This window comes from Heterodontus francisci, chromosome 8 (genome assembly GCF_036365525.1).
Source record: "Heterodontus francisci isolate sHetFra1 chromosome 8, sHetFra1.hap1, whole genome shotgun sequence".
Lineage (NCBI taxonomy): Eukaryota > Metazoa > Chordata > Chondrichthyes > Heterodontiformes > Heterodontidae > Heterodontus > Heterodontus francisci.
The window spans coordinates 98,502,825-98,523,848 of NC_090378.1; the positions used below are offsets into that span (position 1 = coordinate 98,502,825).

The window sequence follows — 21,024 nt, forward strand, 5'->3', positions numbered from 1 at the left end:
ACTCAGGGGGCCGAAGGGCCTGTTTCAGTGCTGTATCTCTCTATGACGAAGTCTATGACTATATGACTATGATTCCCTGTCTGCATAGAATACCAGAGCAACAGATATTTCATTAACCTCATCCTGCTTGTACAGCTCCAACGGTTGCCGCCTCACCCTGCTTCCAAACTTGATCAATGAGCTATGTCATAGTTTATTCATAGAAAGTGATGGAATAATGCAATTTGTGTTAATATACACAATATCCATGGGATGCCTCTGAAGGAATGCTGTAACTATTCTCACTCAACTTCCATTAAATCGCTGTTATGCATTAATTATAAATAGGTCATGAATAATTAATGAACCCTTCACTCTCTTCCTCGCACCGCACCCCACTGCCCCCAATCATATTAGTGAGAAAGCAAGAGGTGGTTCTGCTCCCACAAAGCCATCAGTGTGCAAGACAGACAAATCAGCTTGAATTTACTGTCTTGCCTCTCCCCCTCCAATAAGCAACTGCACATAAGATCTATAAAATATAGATCTTGGATATAATCAAACACAGACAAAAATAGAGCTCATCAGTCCATGAAGTTCAAAACAAAATCAGACTGAAATCCTGGTGCTGACATCCCTCCTCCTCCTCCATCAAGAGCAGCTGTTAGCCCAAATTATAGGACACACACACTTTTGTCCAGGTACAATGTGTCAGAAGATTATCTAAATACAATGCAGTACAGCAGGGGTGGCAGAGAAGACAGATATTAAAATATTTATCACTTTTTTTTTTTGAGAAGGGCAGTTATAGGCAGCTCCTTAACATTATCTTTAATGCAATAATTTTACTTTGCTGCTTGAAATCAAACTGGACAACACAGACAACAAAGTCACATGTGCACAGTGCCACCTAGAGTCATCAAAATTCTGGCTCAGCTGTAGGTTAACAATTGACAGGCATTGACTGAAGGTACGACAGAGACAGACATGTGACCTAAACTCATTGATCTAGGTAGAATTTTGCCTAGATTAAAGAAAAAAAAAACTTTTATTCCATCGAGAGATTGAAATCTGCTTAAAATTCAGACATTAGCCTGGACTGGAGAGTCTTGTAAAGTTTATCCAGATGGAGACCGTGTGGCAGTCACGATTTGGCCTCTCTTTGGGAGGGAAGGCACGACTAATTCTCATCAACATCCCATAATTTGGATTACCAACACATGACTTAGATTTGAATAACCTATTGAAATAAACTGAAGTAAAGCATTTACAAAACAAAAACATTTGTTGCTAATCTACTTTCTCTGCTAAAATCTGAAGCCTGGACATGCAGGCATTGAGAAGCGCATTAAAAGGAAGCATTTTTGTCCTGGTAAAGCAGCTAGCCTGCACGTAGACACAGGCATCAAAACAATTATCCCTAAAACCAAATAGGTAAGAATGTCAGCTCAACAGTTCAGGGAGCAGAAAGCATGTAGTAATTAATTTTGCCAAATTGGATCCAAAATTGGCTTAGTGGCAGGAGGCAGAGGGTAATGGTCGATGGTTGTTTCTTTGAGTGGAAGCTTGTGACCAGTGGTGTACCGCAGGGACTGGTGCTGGGTCCCTTGCTGTTTGCAGTGTACATTAATGATTTAGACGTGAATACAGGAGGTACGATCAGTAAGTTCGCAGATGACATGAAAATTGGGGGCGTCGTAAATAATGAGGAGGAAAGCCTTAGATTACAGGACGATATGGATGGGCTGGTAAATTGGGCAGAGCTGTGGCAAATGGAATTTAATCCTGAGAAGTGTGAGGTGATGCATTTTGGGAGGACTAACAAGGCAAATGAATATACGATGGGTGGTAGGACACTAGGAAGTACAGAGCTTCAGAGGGACCATGGTGTACTTGTCCATAGATCACTGAAGGCAGCAGCACAGGTAGATTAGGGGGTTAGAAAGGCACATGGGATACTTGCCTTTATTAGCCAAGGCACAGAATATAATAGCAGGGAGGTTATGATGGAGCTGTATAAAACGCTAGTTAGGCCCTAGCTGGAGTACTGTGTACAGTTCTGGGCACCACACTATAGGAAGGATGTGATTACACTGGAGAGGGTGCAGAGGAGATTCACCAGGATGTTGCTTGTGCTGGAGCATTTCAATTATGAAGAGAGACTGAAAAGGCTAGGGCTGTTTTCCTTAGAGCAGAGAAGGCCGAGGGGAGATATGATTGAAGTGTACAAAATTATGAGGGGCATTGATAGGGTAGATAGGAAGAAACTTTTTCCCTTAGCGGAGGTGTCAATAACCAGGGGGCACAGATTTAAGGTAAGGGGCAGGAGGTTTAGAGGGAATTTGAGGAAAAATATTTTCACCCAGAGGGTGGCTGGAATCTGGAATGCACTGCCTGAAGAGGTGGTAGAGGCAGAAACCCTCAACATTTAAGTAGTATTTAGATGAGCACTTGAAATGCCATAGCATACAAGGCTACGGGCCAAGTGCTGGAAAATGGGATTAAAATAGTTAGGTGCTTGATGGCCAGCACAGACACGATGGGCCAGAGGGCCTGTTCCTGTGCTGTATAACTGACTCTATAACAGCCAACATGGCCATCACACAGGTTAAAATACAGACTCGGGAACTAGCCCTCCCCAAGAACTCTTTAGTACCCACATGGAAACCCTTCAAATCCACCTATAAATCCACTGTCTAGCATCAAAGAGACCATCGTAACATGCAAAATACCTATTATTTACAATTAGGAGTTTCTCAAAATAGAAAACGTAAATGGCTCAACTTTCTTTTTTCAGAATAATTTAATGCAAAATAAATTAGTTTACAAGAGTTTCACCCAGTTCTTCAAGCAACATTCCCACAAACAAATTTGAGCAATTGACTTTCATGCTTTCTCTTCCTACTGCCTCTACTTTGAAACACAAGGCTGACTGGAAAAGAAAAGACCACTGGTCTGGATTTTGCAGTGGTAATGACTACAAGCTCCTCAGCATTTGCAGTCATTACTCCACTGAAACAGACCCCAAATTCAGCAGTTCAGACATGTGCAGAATAATACGGAAATCCAGAGGTTTCTGTCGGTGACTCTGCCTTCAAGAGGATGGCTGTTGAGGGTTCGCTCCGCCTCAACAGAGTGCAATCCCTAAACAAATCAATGAATTGATAAAAACTTTCACTTTTACATTTAATCTTGCTGCAAAAACCCTTGAAAAGTTACACTTTGTTGAAAGGGGTGTAATTGGGTTTTTAAACAGCATACTAAGTTCACAATTACTGCTAAACACCCACTTTGGCCCTCTAAAGCACATTTTATTGGTGTGGAGTTGAATTTCACCATGATAAAAAAATCCACACTTTAAAAATATATATTTTTTAAAGTTAGTCTGTAATATTTTAGCTTCCATCTTAATTCAATCATAATTCCATTTATTTTGCTTTCTGAAAATTTAAGTTAATACAGGTGAAGGGATCCAGTGCTCTCAACTTCCTGATTTGCTGTCTGTGAAAACGCTTCAATGGGATTGGCTGCTTACCCTTGTTGCTGACAGCTTCACTGCTGCACACCTGGAGGCGACCTCCTTGAATGGGCACCTGATTTAAACTGCTGTTGCAAAAGGGAAAGCTCATGCCACAGCAATTGCTAGATTTTGGTGGGCAGGTTTTAAGTCACAAAATCCAGCCTATTATGTTCAACAGGTCGATGTGACCGGTTACAAAATATGCATAACTCCCATATCCTTCAACTGCCACACCGACCCTGGACTACAGTGACACATTCTAAATTATATCCGAGTGATGAAATCTACATCCTGCAGGACAAGATAGGAACTGGCAGCCCTTTCCTGCACCTTTAACATACTTCATGCTCACTGCCCTTTTAAACAATATGCTTGTTTGTTCCAAATAAGGTCAGTTGTTAAACAAAAATTCCTGCATTTGCATTACTGCAATAGCATGACACTCCATTTTAATGTGCCTTGAACACACAGGGCCCAACCGTCTTACAGGTACAATGTCTCCCTCTGATCAGTTTCTTCCACAGTTTTAGCTGTGATGTGCAATTTAACTTAAATGATTCCAACTTGCATTTCCCAAAGGACCAACTATGCTCATTCTATCTTGTGAGCAATAGTAGACTATAATCTGCTGTTAAAACAATGAAGCTAATGGCGCTCACTATTATTTATGTGCAAATGTTCAACTTCAGGCAAAGTAGATGCGCAGTGAAACAAACATTCAAGTGCCATCAAGAGCTGCACCACTCTGTACATGCATGGTAGATACAAACTAAACTCACCACAGAAAGTTAAGTCTTGTCCATTTCCATCCAAGTACATTTTTAACAATGTAATTAGTTAATTACTGCCAATTAACCACTGACTGAAAATTTATTACAAATGGAGTTTCATTCCTGCCGATTTTAAGTTTGTAAAATATAACATTTTATTTTGCGCCATTCCTTTGTATTTTTTCCTTAATCCAATCTTTCCCTATACCTGATTTGACATGGAATCCAATATTTAGTAATACTTATACTTTGTCTGTACAGATTGTTCGGATTGGTTAATTTAAGGGAAGCATTTATTGGTGGTTTTATTTGGCGGGTGGTGTCTACTGCATGTGGAGAAACATTGGGGGCGGAAGACTGGAGTGCATGACGTGCAGCTGCGGCGACTGGGGGGCGGGGGGGAGGGGGAGAGAAAGAGGGGCTGTGAATGATAAGGGGAGCCCAACATAAAAAGTTACCCTGGCTGGAGAGACTGTTTCCATGTAAAATGGGGATGGCAAGAGTAGGATGGGAATAGCTTGGGAGGGATGGAATCGTTTGTATGGCAAAATGGCAAGGACAATTATTTAATTTGGGGGCAGCACAGTGGCTAGCACCGCAGCCTCACAGCTCCAGCGACCCGGGTTCGGTTCTGGGTACTGCCTGTGCGGAGTTTGCAGAGTTCTCCCTATGACCTGTGTGGGTTTCCTCCGGGTGCTCTGGTTTCCTCCCACATGCCAAAGACTTGCAGGTTGATAGGTAAATTGGCCATTGTAAATTGCCCCTAGTGTAGGTAGGTGGTAGGAGAATTGACGGAAGGTGGGGATGTGAGGGGGAAATGGGATTAATGTAGGATTAGTATAAATGGGTGGTTGATGGTCGTCAGACTCGGTGGGCCGAAGGGCCTATTTCAGTGCTGTATCTCTCTATGACTCATACAAATTATTTAAAAGCTATTCTTTGTGCTAAAAATGAAGGTTCACTAGATTTGAATGAAAGTTTTAGAAAAGCTGTCAGGTGAATTAAGGCAATACATCAACGTTGATTCTATAGAAGAAAATAATAGCTTACACTGTCTAACTTCAATGGGCATGCCACTGCAAAAACTTAGCAACATTATAACCGCTCCTTTGCTCGAGTCTAAGAAACTTGAATCCTAAGCAAGGACTGCGTCATGGAAAAGGATTGGTAGTTAGGAAGCTATTTCCTATGATAGATGCTGAAATGATAACAGGCAGACTTCAAGGAAATAGTGTTTATTTCTTGAATAATATTGAGCCCATCAGATGTAAACCTGCCTTTTCAATTCAGGAGAAAACAGTTCCCAATATGACTTTCTTATTCTATGACTATAAACAAGTCACAAGGATAGGCTCTTGCCAAAATTTGTATTTATATTCCTCGGCCTGTTTTTACGCATGGACAGCTTTATGTAGCTATTTTTTTTTCCCAGACTAAGGAGTTTTGATTCTGTAAAAGTCTTTGGTGAATAAATACAGGATTTCTAGTTATTCTAAGAACTGTTGCAATAAAGATACTAATTTGACTGCAAATGTTTTGCAGGTCTCTGCTAATTCACCCATAATTTACACTTTCTTCTCAGCCTCCATTTATTACACAATTCTTCAATCTGATTGCTCGAGATCCACTGTTCAATCAGGTCTCAGATGCCTCGTTTCCCTTGCTGCAACCTTATTAGCTTGCAATTTTAGCTATTTGCTATAAAAAAATCTTTCAAAACTGAAACGTGCAAGGGCAAGTCTAACGAAGAACAGATGCATTTCGATGCCCTACTACTGCAAATTATGGGCCATTATATCACAACCCAGGTTGGAAAACTCTGCATTTCTGATTGAGTAACTAGGTCAGAGGGCACTTTGGATTATTTTCAATTTAAAAAAAAAACTGATTCCCATAGTGATCAACTAATCAACAGATCTGTTACTACCCAAGATCCAACACAGATCACAAACCATTTCTGGAAAAATAACCAGAGTGCAAACAGAATCATTTTCCCCCATACAGATTAGTTCTTTATGCCAGGTGGTAAAAATCAATAAATGTACTCTTAAAGATGAAAATCAAAAGTAAAGATAGACACCTACATATTTTGCCTCCAAAGTAAAAATGACTAACAATATCCCCAATCAGGGCTCAATACACACCAGAGTTACGCTTGACTTTACTTAAGTGCAATCATTTCCCTTCACTAGATTTTACCGACAATCATTATGGCAAGTACCTAGTAGCTTCTCTATGACATGCACGATGTGGTGAGGAAAAGAGAATTTCCAACTTTTTTCTATTCTTTATGCGGAAAAGGTGCTTCATGATTTGCTCTTGAATGGGCTGAGCTCCAATTTTAATATTGCACCCCTTTGTTATGGATTTCCCCCACCAGAGAAAACATCTCAATCAAATCACCTTCAAGTTTATACAGGAGCAAAGTACTGCGGATGCTAGAAATCCAAAATTTAAAAAAAAAACAGAAAATGCTGGAAATATTCAGCAGATCTGGCATCGGTGAAATGAGAAACAGAGATAACATTTCAAGAATCGCCAGGCCTGAGTATTTCCAGCATTTTCTGATTTTATTTTAAGCTTATACAGCTTCACCTCATGATTTAACCCTGCAAACCGGCGTAAACACAACACAGATCACAGTAAAATTCTGATGTCAGTAGTTCCACAGGTGGCGACACAAGTAATCACTCCTCATGTCAGTCTGAACAGGATCAATAGGCTAGGAAGTGACAGGTATCACAACAGAACCCATTAAATGGTCCTCACCCCATGTACTTACTACCATCAAGAGTCACTGGGTTGTCAGAATCAACAAAGCCGACTGAATACCCACTTCTTCTCTTCCCTCCATGTTACAAGAACTGTAATGGCTGCCACCAATTTACCAATTAATTCAGAATAGGGATCAAAATGGGAGTTCCTGTGGCCAGTAATGGTTCCCGCTTTTATAACAAAAAACAATTGCAGTGATCTTAGAGTTTTTTTTTTTAAATAATTTCTTCCCTTCTTAGTATCTTGGTTAGAAAAAGCATTGGAAAAATTTAAGGGACTAAAATCTGACAAATCCTCAGGACCTGGTGGCCTACGTCCTAGGGTTCGAAAAGAAAATCGCTGCAGAGATGGTGGATGCACTAGCTAGGATTTTTCAAAATTCCTTAGATTCGGGAATGGTCCCATCTGACTGGAAGCTGGCAAATGTTTCCCTCCTTTCTTGAAAAGCAGTGAGAGAGAAAACAGTGAACGACAAGCCAGTTAGCCTAACATCAGTTGTTGGGAAAATGCTGGAATCTATTATTAAGGAAGTCTTAATGCACTTAGAAAAGCACAGTACGATTAGAACAAGTCAACATGGTTTTACAAAAGGGAAATCCTGTTTGACAAATTTAGTAGAGTAGATAAAGGGGAACCAGTAGATGTAGTACACCTGGACTTCCAAAAGGCATTCGATAGGGTTCCACACAAAAGGTTAATAGGCAAGATAAGGGCCCTTGGATTTGGGGGTAATATATTAGCATGGATAGAGAATCGGGTAACGGACAGGAAGCAAAGAGTGGGCATAAACAGGGCATTTTGAAGTTGGCAGGCAGTAAATAATGGAGTGCCACAAGGATTCATGCTGGGGCCTCAGCTATTTATAATCTATATTAATGACTTAGATGAAAAGATAGATAGTAATGTATTTTTGCTGATGATACAAAGGTAGGTGGAAAGGTAAGATGTGGGGACGACAGAGGCTGCAAAGGGATTGAGACAGGTTAAGTGAATGGGCAACAAGCTGGCAGATGGAGTATAATGTAGAGATGTGTGAAGTTATTCACTTTGGTCGTAAGAATAGAAAAACAGAATACTTTTTAAAAAGGTGTGAAACTTGTAAGTGTTGATGTTCAAAATGACTGGGGTGTGCTTGTACAAGGAACACAAGAAGTTAGCATGCGGGTACAGCAAGCAATTAGGAAGGCAAATAGCATGTTAGCCAGTGGATTGGAGTACAGGAATAAGGAAGTCTTGCTACAATTGTACAGGGTTTTGGCGAGACATCTGGAGTAGTGTGCGCTTTTTGGTCTCCATATGTATTTGCATTGGAGGCAGTCCAGCAAAGGTTCACTAAATTGGACCCTGGGATGAGGGGGTTTTCCTATGATGAGAGGCTGAGTCTGTTGGGCCTATACTCTCTGGAGTTAAGAATGAGAGGCAATCTCATTGAAACATACAAGATTCTGAAGGGGCTGGATAGGGTAGACAGAGATTGATTCCGCAGGTCGGGGAATCTAAAACATGGGGGCAGAGTCTCAGGATAAGAGGCCGATATCATTTAAGACTGAGATAAGCAGAAATTATTTCACTCAAAAGGGTTGAGAAACTTTGGAATTCTCTACCCCAGAGGGTTGTGGGTGCTCCATCATTGAATACATTTAAGGCTGGGTTGGCAGATTTTTGGACGCAGGAAATCAGAGGATATGACGAGCGGGTGGGAAAGTGGAGTTGAAGCCTAAAATGAGCCATGACCATATTGAATGGCGGAACAGGCTCGATCGGCCATATGGTCTACTCCTGCTCCAATTTGTGTGTTCGTGTGCATCCCCTACTCCACATCCAAGCACCCTTCTGCCAGCAATTTTTCATGTTCCCTACAATACAAATATGACTGCACTTCAGAGGTATTTCATTGGCTGTAAAGTACTTCGTGATGTCCTGAAGTCATGGCAGGCACCATTATATTTTCTTTATTTTCTCAGACCTGTGACAATGCCATTCTAACAAAATACATCAGTACTCTAGGTAGGACCTCTACCTGTAGATTGAAAATTTAAAAATACCCCATGTTCTAAAAAAAAGATTCTAGGCATTTTTCACATGGAATAGCCTGAATTTCTTCTCTGAATACATTGCTACCACATCAGCAGTTACTGAACGTCCCTGAAATCAACAACTGCGAGGATGCTATCAATAATTTGATATTATGCTTGCCTGCCAGCTTTTTCTGGGTCAGTGAGGTTAATTTGCTACTGTTGCTGCCAAGAGTCTGAACAACTGCATCAAGTGCGCTGCAAACTCAGTTCATGGTTAACTCCTGGCTGACCATGGTAGCAGTCTGCACTCTTATCAAACACAGAAGTAGAAGTTTTGCTATAATTATGCCTTACTGTAAACATGATTTGGGAATACACTGGACCCAAGTGTCTAAAGTACAAACCAAACCAAGCGCAACATCAGAAATCCCTCATGGGGAGATAGGATACCTGAAGGTAGGCAACACCCCTTAAAACTAGAAATCCTTACACAAGGACAAGATGTGTTTGAAAACTCAATTACTCAAGAGATCACAGCTCTGCGTCTCATCTCCCCTAACGAGGCCAGGAGCACCCGCACCAAGTCATACGTGGAGAATTGCAGCAACACTCTCAGAATGAGGGTTTCACAAGATTTCTTTAAAAAATTGACAACATATCATTTTGCTTTTCTTACTGGATATGTTTAGTTCATTCAAATGCCGCCATCGTGGTTAGCTTCTTAGAAAACATCAGAGGTAAATGTACATGTATGTGGCTGAAATGAAAGCATTTCTAGAAACCCATGGGTTAAATGATGCCACTTCAACTGAAGATAATCCAGTTGTTTCCTATAATTAAGGCAGGGAAAAAATATTAAAAAAGGTAATAAAAGCAAAAAAGGGGGATCATGGCATTTTCTACTCCGAAGTTTTTCTTTAGGGCACGTTAGGTCCTTGGGATAACTTGCTCTGAACACTTGGATTCAATGCCAAGTTGCTGAGAAAGTCAGTGTTGCAAATTCCGAATCAGTTATTCAGACGGTCAGTGAGCCAATTTGTTACCAATCTCATCACTGCCCAGCAGTCTACTGTCACGCAGGCCCCCAACTGCCAAGAATGAGGCACATAGGTTTTGTCATATGAACATTGGAGTGAGAAAATTACTTGTTAAACATATCAAGCATGGCTGGAAAAAATATTTGCATACTAACAGACATCGAAGGTGAGGAAGCGCATTCCAGGGCCTGCGAAGGAGGATATGATCCACAAGGGCCTGGACTGGTTAGACCAGTTGGTCACATGACCAACTGTCTTTTCCAGGGTTTTCTTTTGAACTGGCCAGAGAGTTTTAACTCAAAGACGGTTTGCTCCTGAATTGAGAAGATCTCTCCTGTCTGCTCCCATCTCTTTCTCACAAGCCTCTAAATCCACTGAAGACACATGAACCCCAAGAGAGAAAAGTCTCCTACAGCGAACAAGGTTTAAAAAGAATACTGGGCCCCAACAAAAAGCAAGAACTACCTACAATCAAGGACTCTACAGTGAGCTCAAAGAACTGTAATAAAAACTCTTCAGACATTGTCTCAAACTTTTCCACTTTATTTTTCTTCTCTTTTCTGTCTCTATTTGCATGTGTGTATCACGTATCCGCAGGCACCAAACAAATTAGTTTAAGTTTAGTTTAGAGATACAGCACTGAAACAGGCCCTTTGGCCCACCGAGTGTGTGCCGACCATCAACCACCCATTTATACTAATCCTACACTAATACCATATTCCTACCACATCCCCACCTGTCCCTATATTTCCCTACCACCTACCTATACTAGGGGCAATTTATAATGGCCAATTTACCAACCAACCTGCAAGTCTTTTGGCTCTGGGAGGAAACCGGAGCGCCCGGAGAAAACCCACGCAGACACAGGGAGAACTTGCAAACTCCACACAGGCAGTACCCAGAGTTGAACCCGGGTCGCTGGAGCTGTGAGGCTGTGGTGCTAAACACGGCGCCACCCTAATTTAATAAATTTCAACTTTCCTTCTTTAAACCAAAGAAAATCTGTTTGTGTTGGTTTCTTTGCCTTATAATTGGAAAGCGGTGAACAAGGATTCACCAAGGGGGAGCTAAAAACACTGTTTAAAATTAAACCGTGTTACGGCAAGACCAGGTGAAGGCTGAGAGGGATCCAGACACCTTCCTCACTGGGTTGTAACATCTACAAATAACCAATAAAATGATATCCCACATCATAATTTTAGTCAGCAGGACCATGCCTCCTTAAAACTGTCATTTTTACCACCGTTAGAATCTTTGCTGGCAACCCTGAAGGAAATTCCTCACTCTTCAAGCCATTTGGACTTCCTCTAACTTACATTCTAAATTTCATCTGCACCCCTTCAGAAATGCAATAATACATGAAAGTTGAAGCTGTATGAAAACAATGGATGTTTGCACTTTTTAAAATGAGCCAAAATAGAGCCTTAAAATATGCAATGCAAAATTACTCTCAGTACTGAAGATTAAAGTTTCTACTGGTTGCTTTTTCATATGGATCACCAAGTAAAAGCATTTCCCTTCATTCATTTAAAGAGCCAGGTATCATTCCCCATCCAACTGGACAGGGAAAGTAATGAGCTCCCTGGTCACTCTCTTTTTCAGTTTACTGCTAATACTTATGTAATCAGTCTACAATAACTTGGCTTTTGCTAATCCCTCATTTTGCCCTCTTTCGCTACTGTTACTCTTTGCAGAGAATAGGAAACATGCTTTCCAGTCTTACCACTTAATGATGTAATATAATGGAACCGCTGTTAACCTACACTCACGAAGCTGTACTCAATAATAGAGTGAAGCAGTACAAAATTCACAATAGATTTAAAAGGGAAATGTTACTGGGACGACTAGGCAAGAACTGACAGACACAGCTATGCAACCCAGAGCTTAAGGTTTTACTCAACTTCAGATGCCATGAAAGCAAACTGGAGACTGAATCTAATTTGAAGATAGCAAGATGGTGGAGCACCCAAAGTGCCGACCTTCAGTGGCCCCACTGATGGATTTTTCTATGCTGCCATCTTTATTCATTGCCCAGGGCTGCTGTGGGGATTTGGCAAGGGGAGAGGGGTGGGGGGGGGGGGGGGGGGGGGGGGCTGCAGTCACCAGTTTGCACAGGCTGAAGTGCTTATGCAGCTTTAAATGTGGCAGCTGAATTGATTGCAACTACTGTTTCAAGGCTTCACTATGAGCCCTTGCACTTTGAAGTTAGCCTGGATGGATCATTATCAGTCTGATCACATCTCTCTAACACTTGGGCATAATATTACATCCTAAAAGACTGAGATAAATATTTACTTTAATACTTGGTATTGTTATTCCCTGTAGATTTTAAAAAGGATGAAAAGAAACAGGAGGAATTTTGCTGAATAAATATACCCAACCAGGCCCTGTTTAGAAGGATTTCTCATCAGTGGACAGATGGTTTTGCACAGCCCTTTTGTTCTGCAGCAGCAAACCTTAAAGAAAAAACTGAAATCCATGGCAAAGAATCCATGAGACAATGCCTATCTGCAGTTAAAATACTGAGTCTTCACAAAGCCCTGAAGACACATAACCTTTGTCCTCGATAGAGTTAAGGAGCCAAACAAATTCCATTACTTTTTTTTCCATAAACTGGGACAAGATGGCAGTGCTTTCAGCATCAACTGACAGACAACGTATACAGTTTCCCAACCTTGCCCTAAAAATATCTAGGGCAGGGGGAGATTAGAAGAAAACATGAAAGAAGAATTGCAAGCATTAACAAATGCAACACTGAACTGCAAAATTTACTAAGTAACTTTAATCATCACATTTATATTTTGCATATTTAAAATGTACCTTTTATTACAAGAGAATGCAACCAAAATACATGGACAACAGACAACAGCTGTCTGACACATCTCATTCGGATGTTTGATATCTATAAATATAAAAATAAATAAATATAAATATAAAAATAAATAAATATAAATATAAAAATAAATAAATATAAATATAAAAATAAATAAATATAAATATAAAAATAAATAAATATAAATATAAAAATAAATAAATATATATATAAAAATAAATAAATATATATATAAAAATAAATATATATATATAAATAAATATATATATATAAATAAATATATATATATAAATAAATATATATATATAAATAAATATATATATAAATAAATATATATATATATATAAATATATATAAATAAATAAATATATATAAATAAATATATATATATAAATAAATATATATAAATAAATAAATATATATAAATAAATAAATATATATAAATAAATATATATAAATAAATATATATAAATAAATAAATATATATATATATACATAAATATATAAATAAATATATATATATAAATATATAAATAAATATATAAATAAAGGCACTGCTCCCCTCATGATCAACCCCCCTCCCCCTCATTGGGGCCTGGCTGATTGGCCCCAGCAAACCCCGACCCCACTTACCTCATTCTCCGGCTTCCCAGTGGCACTGCTGGAACTGAAGAGCTGCCGGCCCTCTGACTGGTCGGCAGTTCTTGGAGGCAGAACATCCTGCCTTAGAGGGATGGAAGCAGTGACCTCGGGCAATTAATTGCCCGAGCCACACAAAATAGCATCATGGCTTCCAGGGTGGACAAAGGTAGGCTCGGCCCTGGCTCTCCAGCCAGTGGGCAGGGCCACCACCTCTGTGCCTAATCCTGGCCTGCACTTCAGACAGTGTAGCACTCCCTCAATACTGTACTACTGTTAGCATAGATTTTGTGCAAGTCTCTGGAGTTGTATTTTAACCACAAACTTTGTCTCAGAGGTGATGAGGTCTCATTATTAAAAACCCTTCAAAATAAAAGTTACATATGAAAATTTGATTATTTTCAACCAGAGTGCTGATGACATGCAAGACAAGACCTGTGGTGGAGTTACTTGAACCCAAATGGAAGCGAGCCAAGTCGACACTAGGAGACACGCAATCAAACGCTCTCATTATAGTACCCTAGCCTGTACAATGAAGTACATTAAATATTATGCTTACGGCACAATATCAAGTTCCTCAAATTTGAGGCAGTCAGCTCCATGGGAAAATGCATTACCCATCACCTCAGAAGATTTGCTCTCGCACCAATGTGCATATACACGATTTCAATGCGATTCAAAATTATATATAGAAATACAAGAATTGCCTTAGGTTACAGCCATGCACCAAAGCTGACTTTCACCAATGGAATACTGCTATGACTGGACCTCCCTGGAAGCAGAATGAGATTCAACAACTCTAGGCTGCAAATTTTGTGACGTGTATACACATCACTGGATAGGTGGATGACTGGCAGGAAAAAACCTAGACAATCAATTTAAAATCAATTCAAATTCAAAGTTCATTCAGCATCAACTATGCATATTAACTTCCTACATTTGACAAGGGGAAAAAAAAGGAAAAGCTTCTGTGGCCGTGCACTTTATAACCTATGGTCGTTGCTCAAGCTGATCTTTAAAAATAAAATATTTTTAAAAAGAAAATTCCATTAATTGTCGACATGCCAATGGAAAAATGAAAGCTTTACATCAATGCTGGAGCAGCCTGGGATTCCCCATAGGTAGGAAAGAAGTCAAAAAGAATTCACTTCAGCATCTCAGCCAAAGGCATCTCAATTTTTGGAAATTGAGTCTCGATCCAAAGGAGGCCCTTTTTCCCCCTTTACTTCAACTTGTCAAGCTACCTTTGTAGGAGCATGATTTATAGAATTTGTAAGATTAAATTTGGCTGACCTTTAGAAGTTACAGTAACTTGAAAAGGGAATGCTAAATACAATTCACACACCATTCATAGATCATGTTTACTTGCATTAGCTTAGTTGACAATATAAAACAAATTCTAAATCATTAATACAAACACCACGTTAAATGGATAGGACCAATAATGTAATGTCTGTCCCAAGAACTAGTAATTTCATTAAATTCATGCTGGAGTAACATAGAAAATTATCTGAAAAGGAAATAGATGAAATTTCATTTTTTTCTTTGGATTGTTAATCTTCTGTTTTGTACCAGAATGTTCAACCTTATGAAAAGGTCAGGTCTCTCTCTGATAAATCAGTGAGCAAGACTGCTCATACACTATCCGGAGAAGCTCCACTCCTCCCATCATAGTTCCCTTTCTACACAGGACTAAAACAGTCATCGTAACAAGACTTTCACCCTACAGTGAAGTCAGTGAACGGCAGCACAGTGGCGCAATGGCTAGCACCGCAGCCTCACAGCTCCAGCAACCCGGGTTCGGTTCTGGGTACTGCCTGTGTGGAGTTTGCAAGTTCTCCCTGTGACTATGTGGGTTTCCTCTGAGTGCTCCGGTTTCCTCCCACATGCCAAAGACTTGCGGGTTGATAGGTAAATTGGCCATTATAAAAAAAAATTGCCCCTCATGTAGGCAGGTGGTAGGAGAATTGAGGGATGAGGGGGGGGGAAATGGGATTAATGTAGGATTAGTATAAATGGGTGGTTGATGGTCGGCGCGGACTCGGTGGGCCAAAGGGCCTGTTTCAGTGCTGTATCTCTCCATGACTCTAATTACCTGAAGTAGCTCTTTATCTCCTCGGATATTACTCTCCCTGCTCAAAGCTGTTACTGTTTGTACGTTTTTTTTTAAAAAAAGGGAGTTTTAACTTGGCTTCACTGAGCTTCCACAATAGCCGCAGATGAACAATGACTATACTTCCCAGTCTGTTATTTTCGTCACCCTCTTCAGTTTTCGTTGGAAAAATACAACCATCTTAGACAACCATTACAGCTCTGAAGTTACCATTCTCCTGTTAATGTGTTTTTGTTCAAGTGTCTGGATGCTAAATTATTCAGAAACCAGAATTAACAAGATTCCTGATTTGTTGAAGAGTTTAACAGTCAACAGCTTTTGTTTAGAGTACAGGTTTGCCATAGAGCACTTCTAGGAACTGAAGAGTATCAAGATGGAACCTGAAACTCCACTTCTAATGACTCATCCACAATTTTCCAATAAAAAGGCTGCTGGGATTTTGTCCCCTATCAATAGCTTAAACATTTTTGCAAATTCACTATTCTAATGGTTGATGTACGCTTTTCTAAAAAAAAATCAACACTCAAAGTGCAAGGTTGGGCGTCGTGTTTCATGCGCTACCATCGCAATGCTAACACTAAGTTTAGGAGTCGAACGTTGTATCTTAACTTTTAGCCAAGCATTTTGTTTTGCTTCTCTCTTCCCACCCCCTCCCCACTAGTAAACACTGAATCAAGAACTCGGTTCTTGGAGTGGACCAGAATCGTGAGATCAATTGTTGTGGTTTATTTTATTCCCATGTTAATATTGTGAAATTCAAGCACGACCGGTCCTTTGCCAACATTTGACTTCGTCTTGTGAAGGGTCAAGCTATATAGGTTCACACGAAGTACACCGCAGGGACAACGTTAAAATTTGAGACACAACTATTTAACTTTCATTTAAGTGAAGTAAAACCAATTGCTGTATGGTTTTCAAATGTTATGTGGAGTCCCCACCCCCGCCCGCCCACACACACCACACACACACGTTAATAATCCCAAACTGCCGAATCGACAGAGTGGAGATTAAAAACTAATACAACAGCCCCCTCAGCGGTTGCACGGCAGAATTGTCAAAAGTTGTGCTCAAGTATTTGAGACGGACAAAAGTAACCACGGGCTGCTGGTCCTCTCCAATGGCTGCAGACTTACATCAGGATATGGCGAGCATCCCACTCGGAAAGGCAACATAAACACTAGTAACCACTCAGCAGAAACGTCTTCGACCAATGAACCACTTTCCAGAAATGGTTAATTAAAACAAGTGGTGTTTCGGATTTAATCAGTGAATAAGCATGCACCATTTCTCCCCATTCAATAGTTTAACCAAACAAGAAATCACCTTTATTAAGTAGTGAACAAGTAAAAATAAACCGTATTGTTTCGTAGCCAAGACACATTTCACACATATGCCACTCATTACATTGCCTTTCCACCACCCACCATTGGTAACAAGAGATACACAGCCAGGATTTTTCCTCAGTTTGTTAAGCAACTCACGAATTATGGAAAAATAAACTTATTACTTGAAATATCTAATTGTGCAGAGAAAGCCCAGTGCAGCCATCACCAACTCCACACACACACAAACTGTGAATCAACCCTTGCCTCTTCTCCCAGACACATACCAAGGAGTTGTTTTCCTCCGGAGACCTGGCTTGATAGCTCTGCAGGGCCACATTGGGCTCGCCCAGAAGCTCCAGCACCAAACTCTGTTGAATGTTGCGCACGGCCGAGCGCTTGCGGTCGAACAAGCCGTGACTGCCCACATCGGGGCTCCAGGTCGGGGCTCGCAAGAGTTCCACAGGTGACGGGGAAATCATTGGAGAAAGCTTCCGAAAGAACAAGACACAAAAAAAAATCCACCAGCTAAAAAATTATCCAGTATTAAAATACATATCTCACAAAAAAAAAATGAAGAGCTGGAGCTTCACTCTCTCTCTGTTGCCTGGCAGCCCGGCTCGTAGAGGCTGCCCGCTGTCTGATGAGCAACAGCTGCTGGCCAATGCTGCCTGTCCCTCCCCCCTGCTCCAGATCCAGCTCCTCCCACCCCCGCCCCCGCTCCACATCCACATCACCCTCCCTCCCACTCCAGCTCCTGCCGCAGATTACTTCCCTCCCTGGCTCGAAAAGCTTTCACCCACTGATGTCATCCCCCTAGCGAAAGCAAAACTCCAGACACAAAACCTGGCGTGGAGTCGACAAGAAGCGAAGCAGACTCTGACATCGCTCAGCACAAGACACGCGCGACGTAGAAAATGGGGGATTTTGCTTACATTAACTCAATTATTATGAAGTCTTTTTTTTCTGGGGGAGGGGAAGAAAGAGGTGGTTGCAGAGATTTACCACAATTGTATCAGGGATGAGGGACTTCATTTATATGGAGGAGATTCGAGAAGCTGAGGTTCTTCATAAAGAAGTATTCAATATCATGAAGGGTTTTGACAGAGGATATGCAGCAAAACCATTTCCAATGGCACGAGCGTCAGTTAAAGTTACAAATTTAAAATTTGGCAAAAAAAAAAGCCATGGAGTGGATGGAGAGCCAAATTCCATATATAAACTCAGCAAGTTACAATTATATGCTCTGCATTACCTAAAAGGGTGGTGGAACCAGATCCAGTAATAACTTTCAAAAGGGAATTCAAAAGCAAAAATATGAAAGTATGGACCAACAGGGGAAAGGTACAAACATGGGACGAATGATCTCCTCCTGTGCTGTAAGATTCTATGGATAAACGCTCAACAGAAAACTAATAAGGAAAGACACATTCCATGAGAAAAATTCTGCCACTTTTCCTGGCATTCCCAGATATTATCTGTGAAATTATTTAATATAAAATTAGTATGATTTGTTAAATGATGCCAATCATTTATAGAAACAAAGTAAAAGCCAACCACAATTTAGCAACATTATTCTTACTGTGTTAGATGATATTTCCTAACTGGCAAATTGAGCTTGAGCCCTAGGTCCATTTAGAGTAGGAGACTGTGTGAATGCAACTGAAGGGGGCATCATACTTTGCACATGGCTGGCTGTGCTCAGCAAGAAAGGCCCTCTCAGTTTGGGCCAGATACAGAAGATACCTTACAAAATAATGGATTCTATAATTAGTCGTGAATACTACCCAAATTCTTTTATTTGCTTAAAAAAACATAACAGGAGAGCACCTTCTCCAGAATTACATGTTCCAAACAATTTCAGTGGACATTGGAAGTTGGAGCTTTAGTTTTTGTGAAGCTGAAAGATCTCTTTCAAATCAACAAAGCAGACGCAGTACAACATAATCAGTAAATTTTAACCAAAGTATTCTACAGATTATAGCTGAAATACAAATTTGAGACATCATGTGTATTAGTGGATGAATTCTACATGTTATAGTACTTCATATAGAAGGCTACTCAGTTTTGAACTGATTATTAAAATTCTGAAGCTGAAAAACGGACTTGCCTTTATACAGCACTTTTCACGATCCACGGTCATCCCAATGTACGTTACAGCCAATGAAATACTTTTGAAGTGTAGTTGCTATAGGGAAATGTGGCAGCCAACCTGTGCACAAGGTCCCACAAGCAGCAGAGATAATGACCAGATCATCTATTTAAAGTATCTTGGTTGAGAGATAAATATTGGCCAGGACACCAGGGAGAATTCATGATTTTGTTTCTAAAAAAGTAGCACCAATGGGATCTTTTATCACTACCTGAGAGGGCAGAGGGGGCCTTGCTTTAACATCTCATTTAAAAGACGGCACCTCCAACAGTGTAGCATGTCCTCAGTAATGCGCTGGAGTATAAGCCTAGATTCTCCATTCAAGTCTCAGGGACAAGGCTCGATTCCACTAGATTAGATTAGATTAGAGATACAGCACTGAAACAGGCCCTTCGGCCCACCGAGTCTGTGCCGAACATCAGCCACCCATTTATACTAATCCTACACTAATCCCATATTCCTACCAAACATCCCCACCTGTCCCTATATTTCCCTACCACCTACCTATACTAGTGACAATTTATAATGGCCAATTTACCTATCAACCTGCAAGTCTTTTGGCTTGTGGGAGGAAACCGGAGCACCCGGAGAAAACCCACGCAGACACAGGGAGAACTTGCAAACTCCACACAGGCAGTACCAGGAATCGAACCCGGGTCCCTGGAGCTGTGAGGCTGCAGTGCTAACCACTGCGCCACTGTGCCGCCCACTAAACTACTTTGACTTGGGCAAGTGTGCTCCCACTGAACCCTAGCTGACACTATAAAGACTACACTTCATATACTATATACATAAACACAAATACAGGTAACTGTTCAACTGTGACAACATACAAAACAGAAGCAATTCTGTGCAAGTACTGCATGCACAAAATGCATGGAATAAGTGACAAGGAGGCATGGAATTTGATCATATGTGAGGTGAATTTTTTTAAAAAACAAAACCTAAAATCTTTGACTTGCTATTTTTACATGGATGTAACTGCCAAACCTTACCATACTCAAGAAAGTCACTCTTTTCTCTGTGGAGTTACTGGAGAGGACACTCCCAAAGCAGCAAGGAGGCAGGTAGGTATAGTTGAGAGAAAATCTCTAACTGGCCACAATTAGTATTGGAACTCAAAGAATCCCTCATTTTATTTTTTCATGTTAGTCCCAGCACCTTTCTAATTTATCCATTTTTGTATTATTGTACAATACAGAATTTTAGCTGTATTCATACTAAATAGTGGCATCCTGATAAATGATTTATAATAATCCTCAATCTTCAAATTTCAACAATTGCGTTCATTCACAATAGCTAAACAGTGCTGGTTTCAAGAAATAAAAATATTTAAATCAGCCTACAATTCAGGATTATTTTCAAACCAGCTCGTGGCAAATTAAAATTTCACAATGTAACATACATTCTTACCACTACCACAGCAAAACAACAATCGGTATTATAATTATCTGTCTACCCAGAAACTTGAGGAAGTTAAGATTTAGGCAGGGCAGTGAATTTCCCCCGACAGATTTCTCAGTTAAGGAGTGGCCTGGGGGTTTCCATTGTTACATTTCTAAGCCTGATTTTCTACCTGTTCATTTCAATGGGTAGTGGAAGAGGAAAGCCCTAGCCTCGGATTCATTTTTTTATTTATTTAGAGATACAGCACTGAAACAGGCCCTTCGGCCCACCGAGTCTGTGCCGACCAACAACCACCCATTTATGCTCACCCTACAGTAACCCCATATTCCCTACCTACACTAGGGGCAATTTATGACAGCCAATTTACCTATCACCTGCAAGTCTTTGGCATGTGGGAGGAAACCGGAGCACCTGGAGAAAACCCACTTTTTTTTTCTTTTGTTGTTTCACTCTATTGGC

General features: G+C 40.4%; 1 protein-coding gene across 4 annotated transcripts in view; it reads right to left on the bottom strand.

Moving 5' to 3' along the window:
• rgl1 (ral guanine nucleotide dissociation stimulator-like 1) overlaps positions 1 to 21,024 on the bottom strand; it is a 299,289-nt gene that overhangs the window by 121,986 nt on the left and 156,279 nt on the right. Inside the window, exon 1 of one of the 4 annotated variants that reach the window (XM_068037813.1) lies at positions 17,294 to 17,661. The exons of the other annotated variants lie outside the window; for them this stretch is intronic. Within the exon in view, the coding sequence (XP_067893914.1) occupies positions 17,294 to 17,488 (195 nt within the window). The 5' untranslated portion in view covers positions 17,489 to 17,661. Of the gene's footprint in view, positions 1 to 17,293; positions 17,662 to 21,024 lie in introns of those variants that run through there. 4 annotated transcript variants of the gene reach the window in all.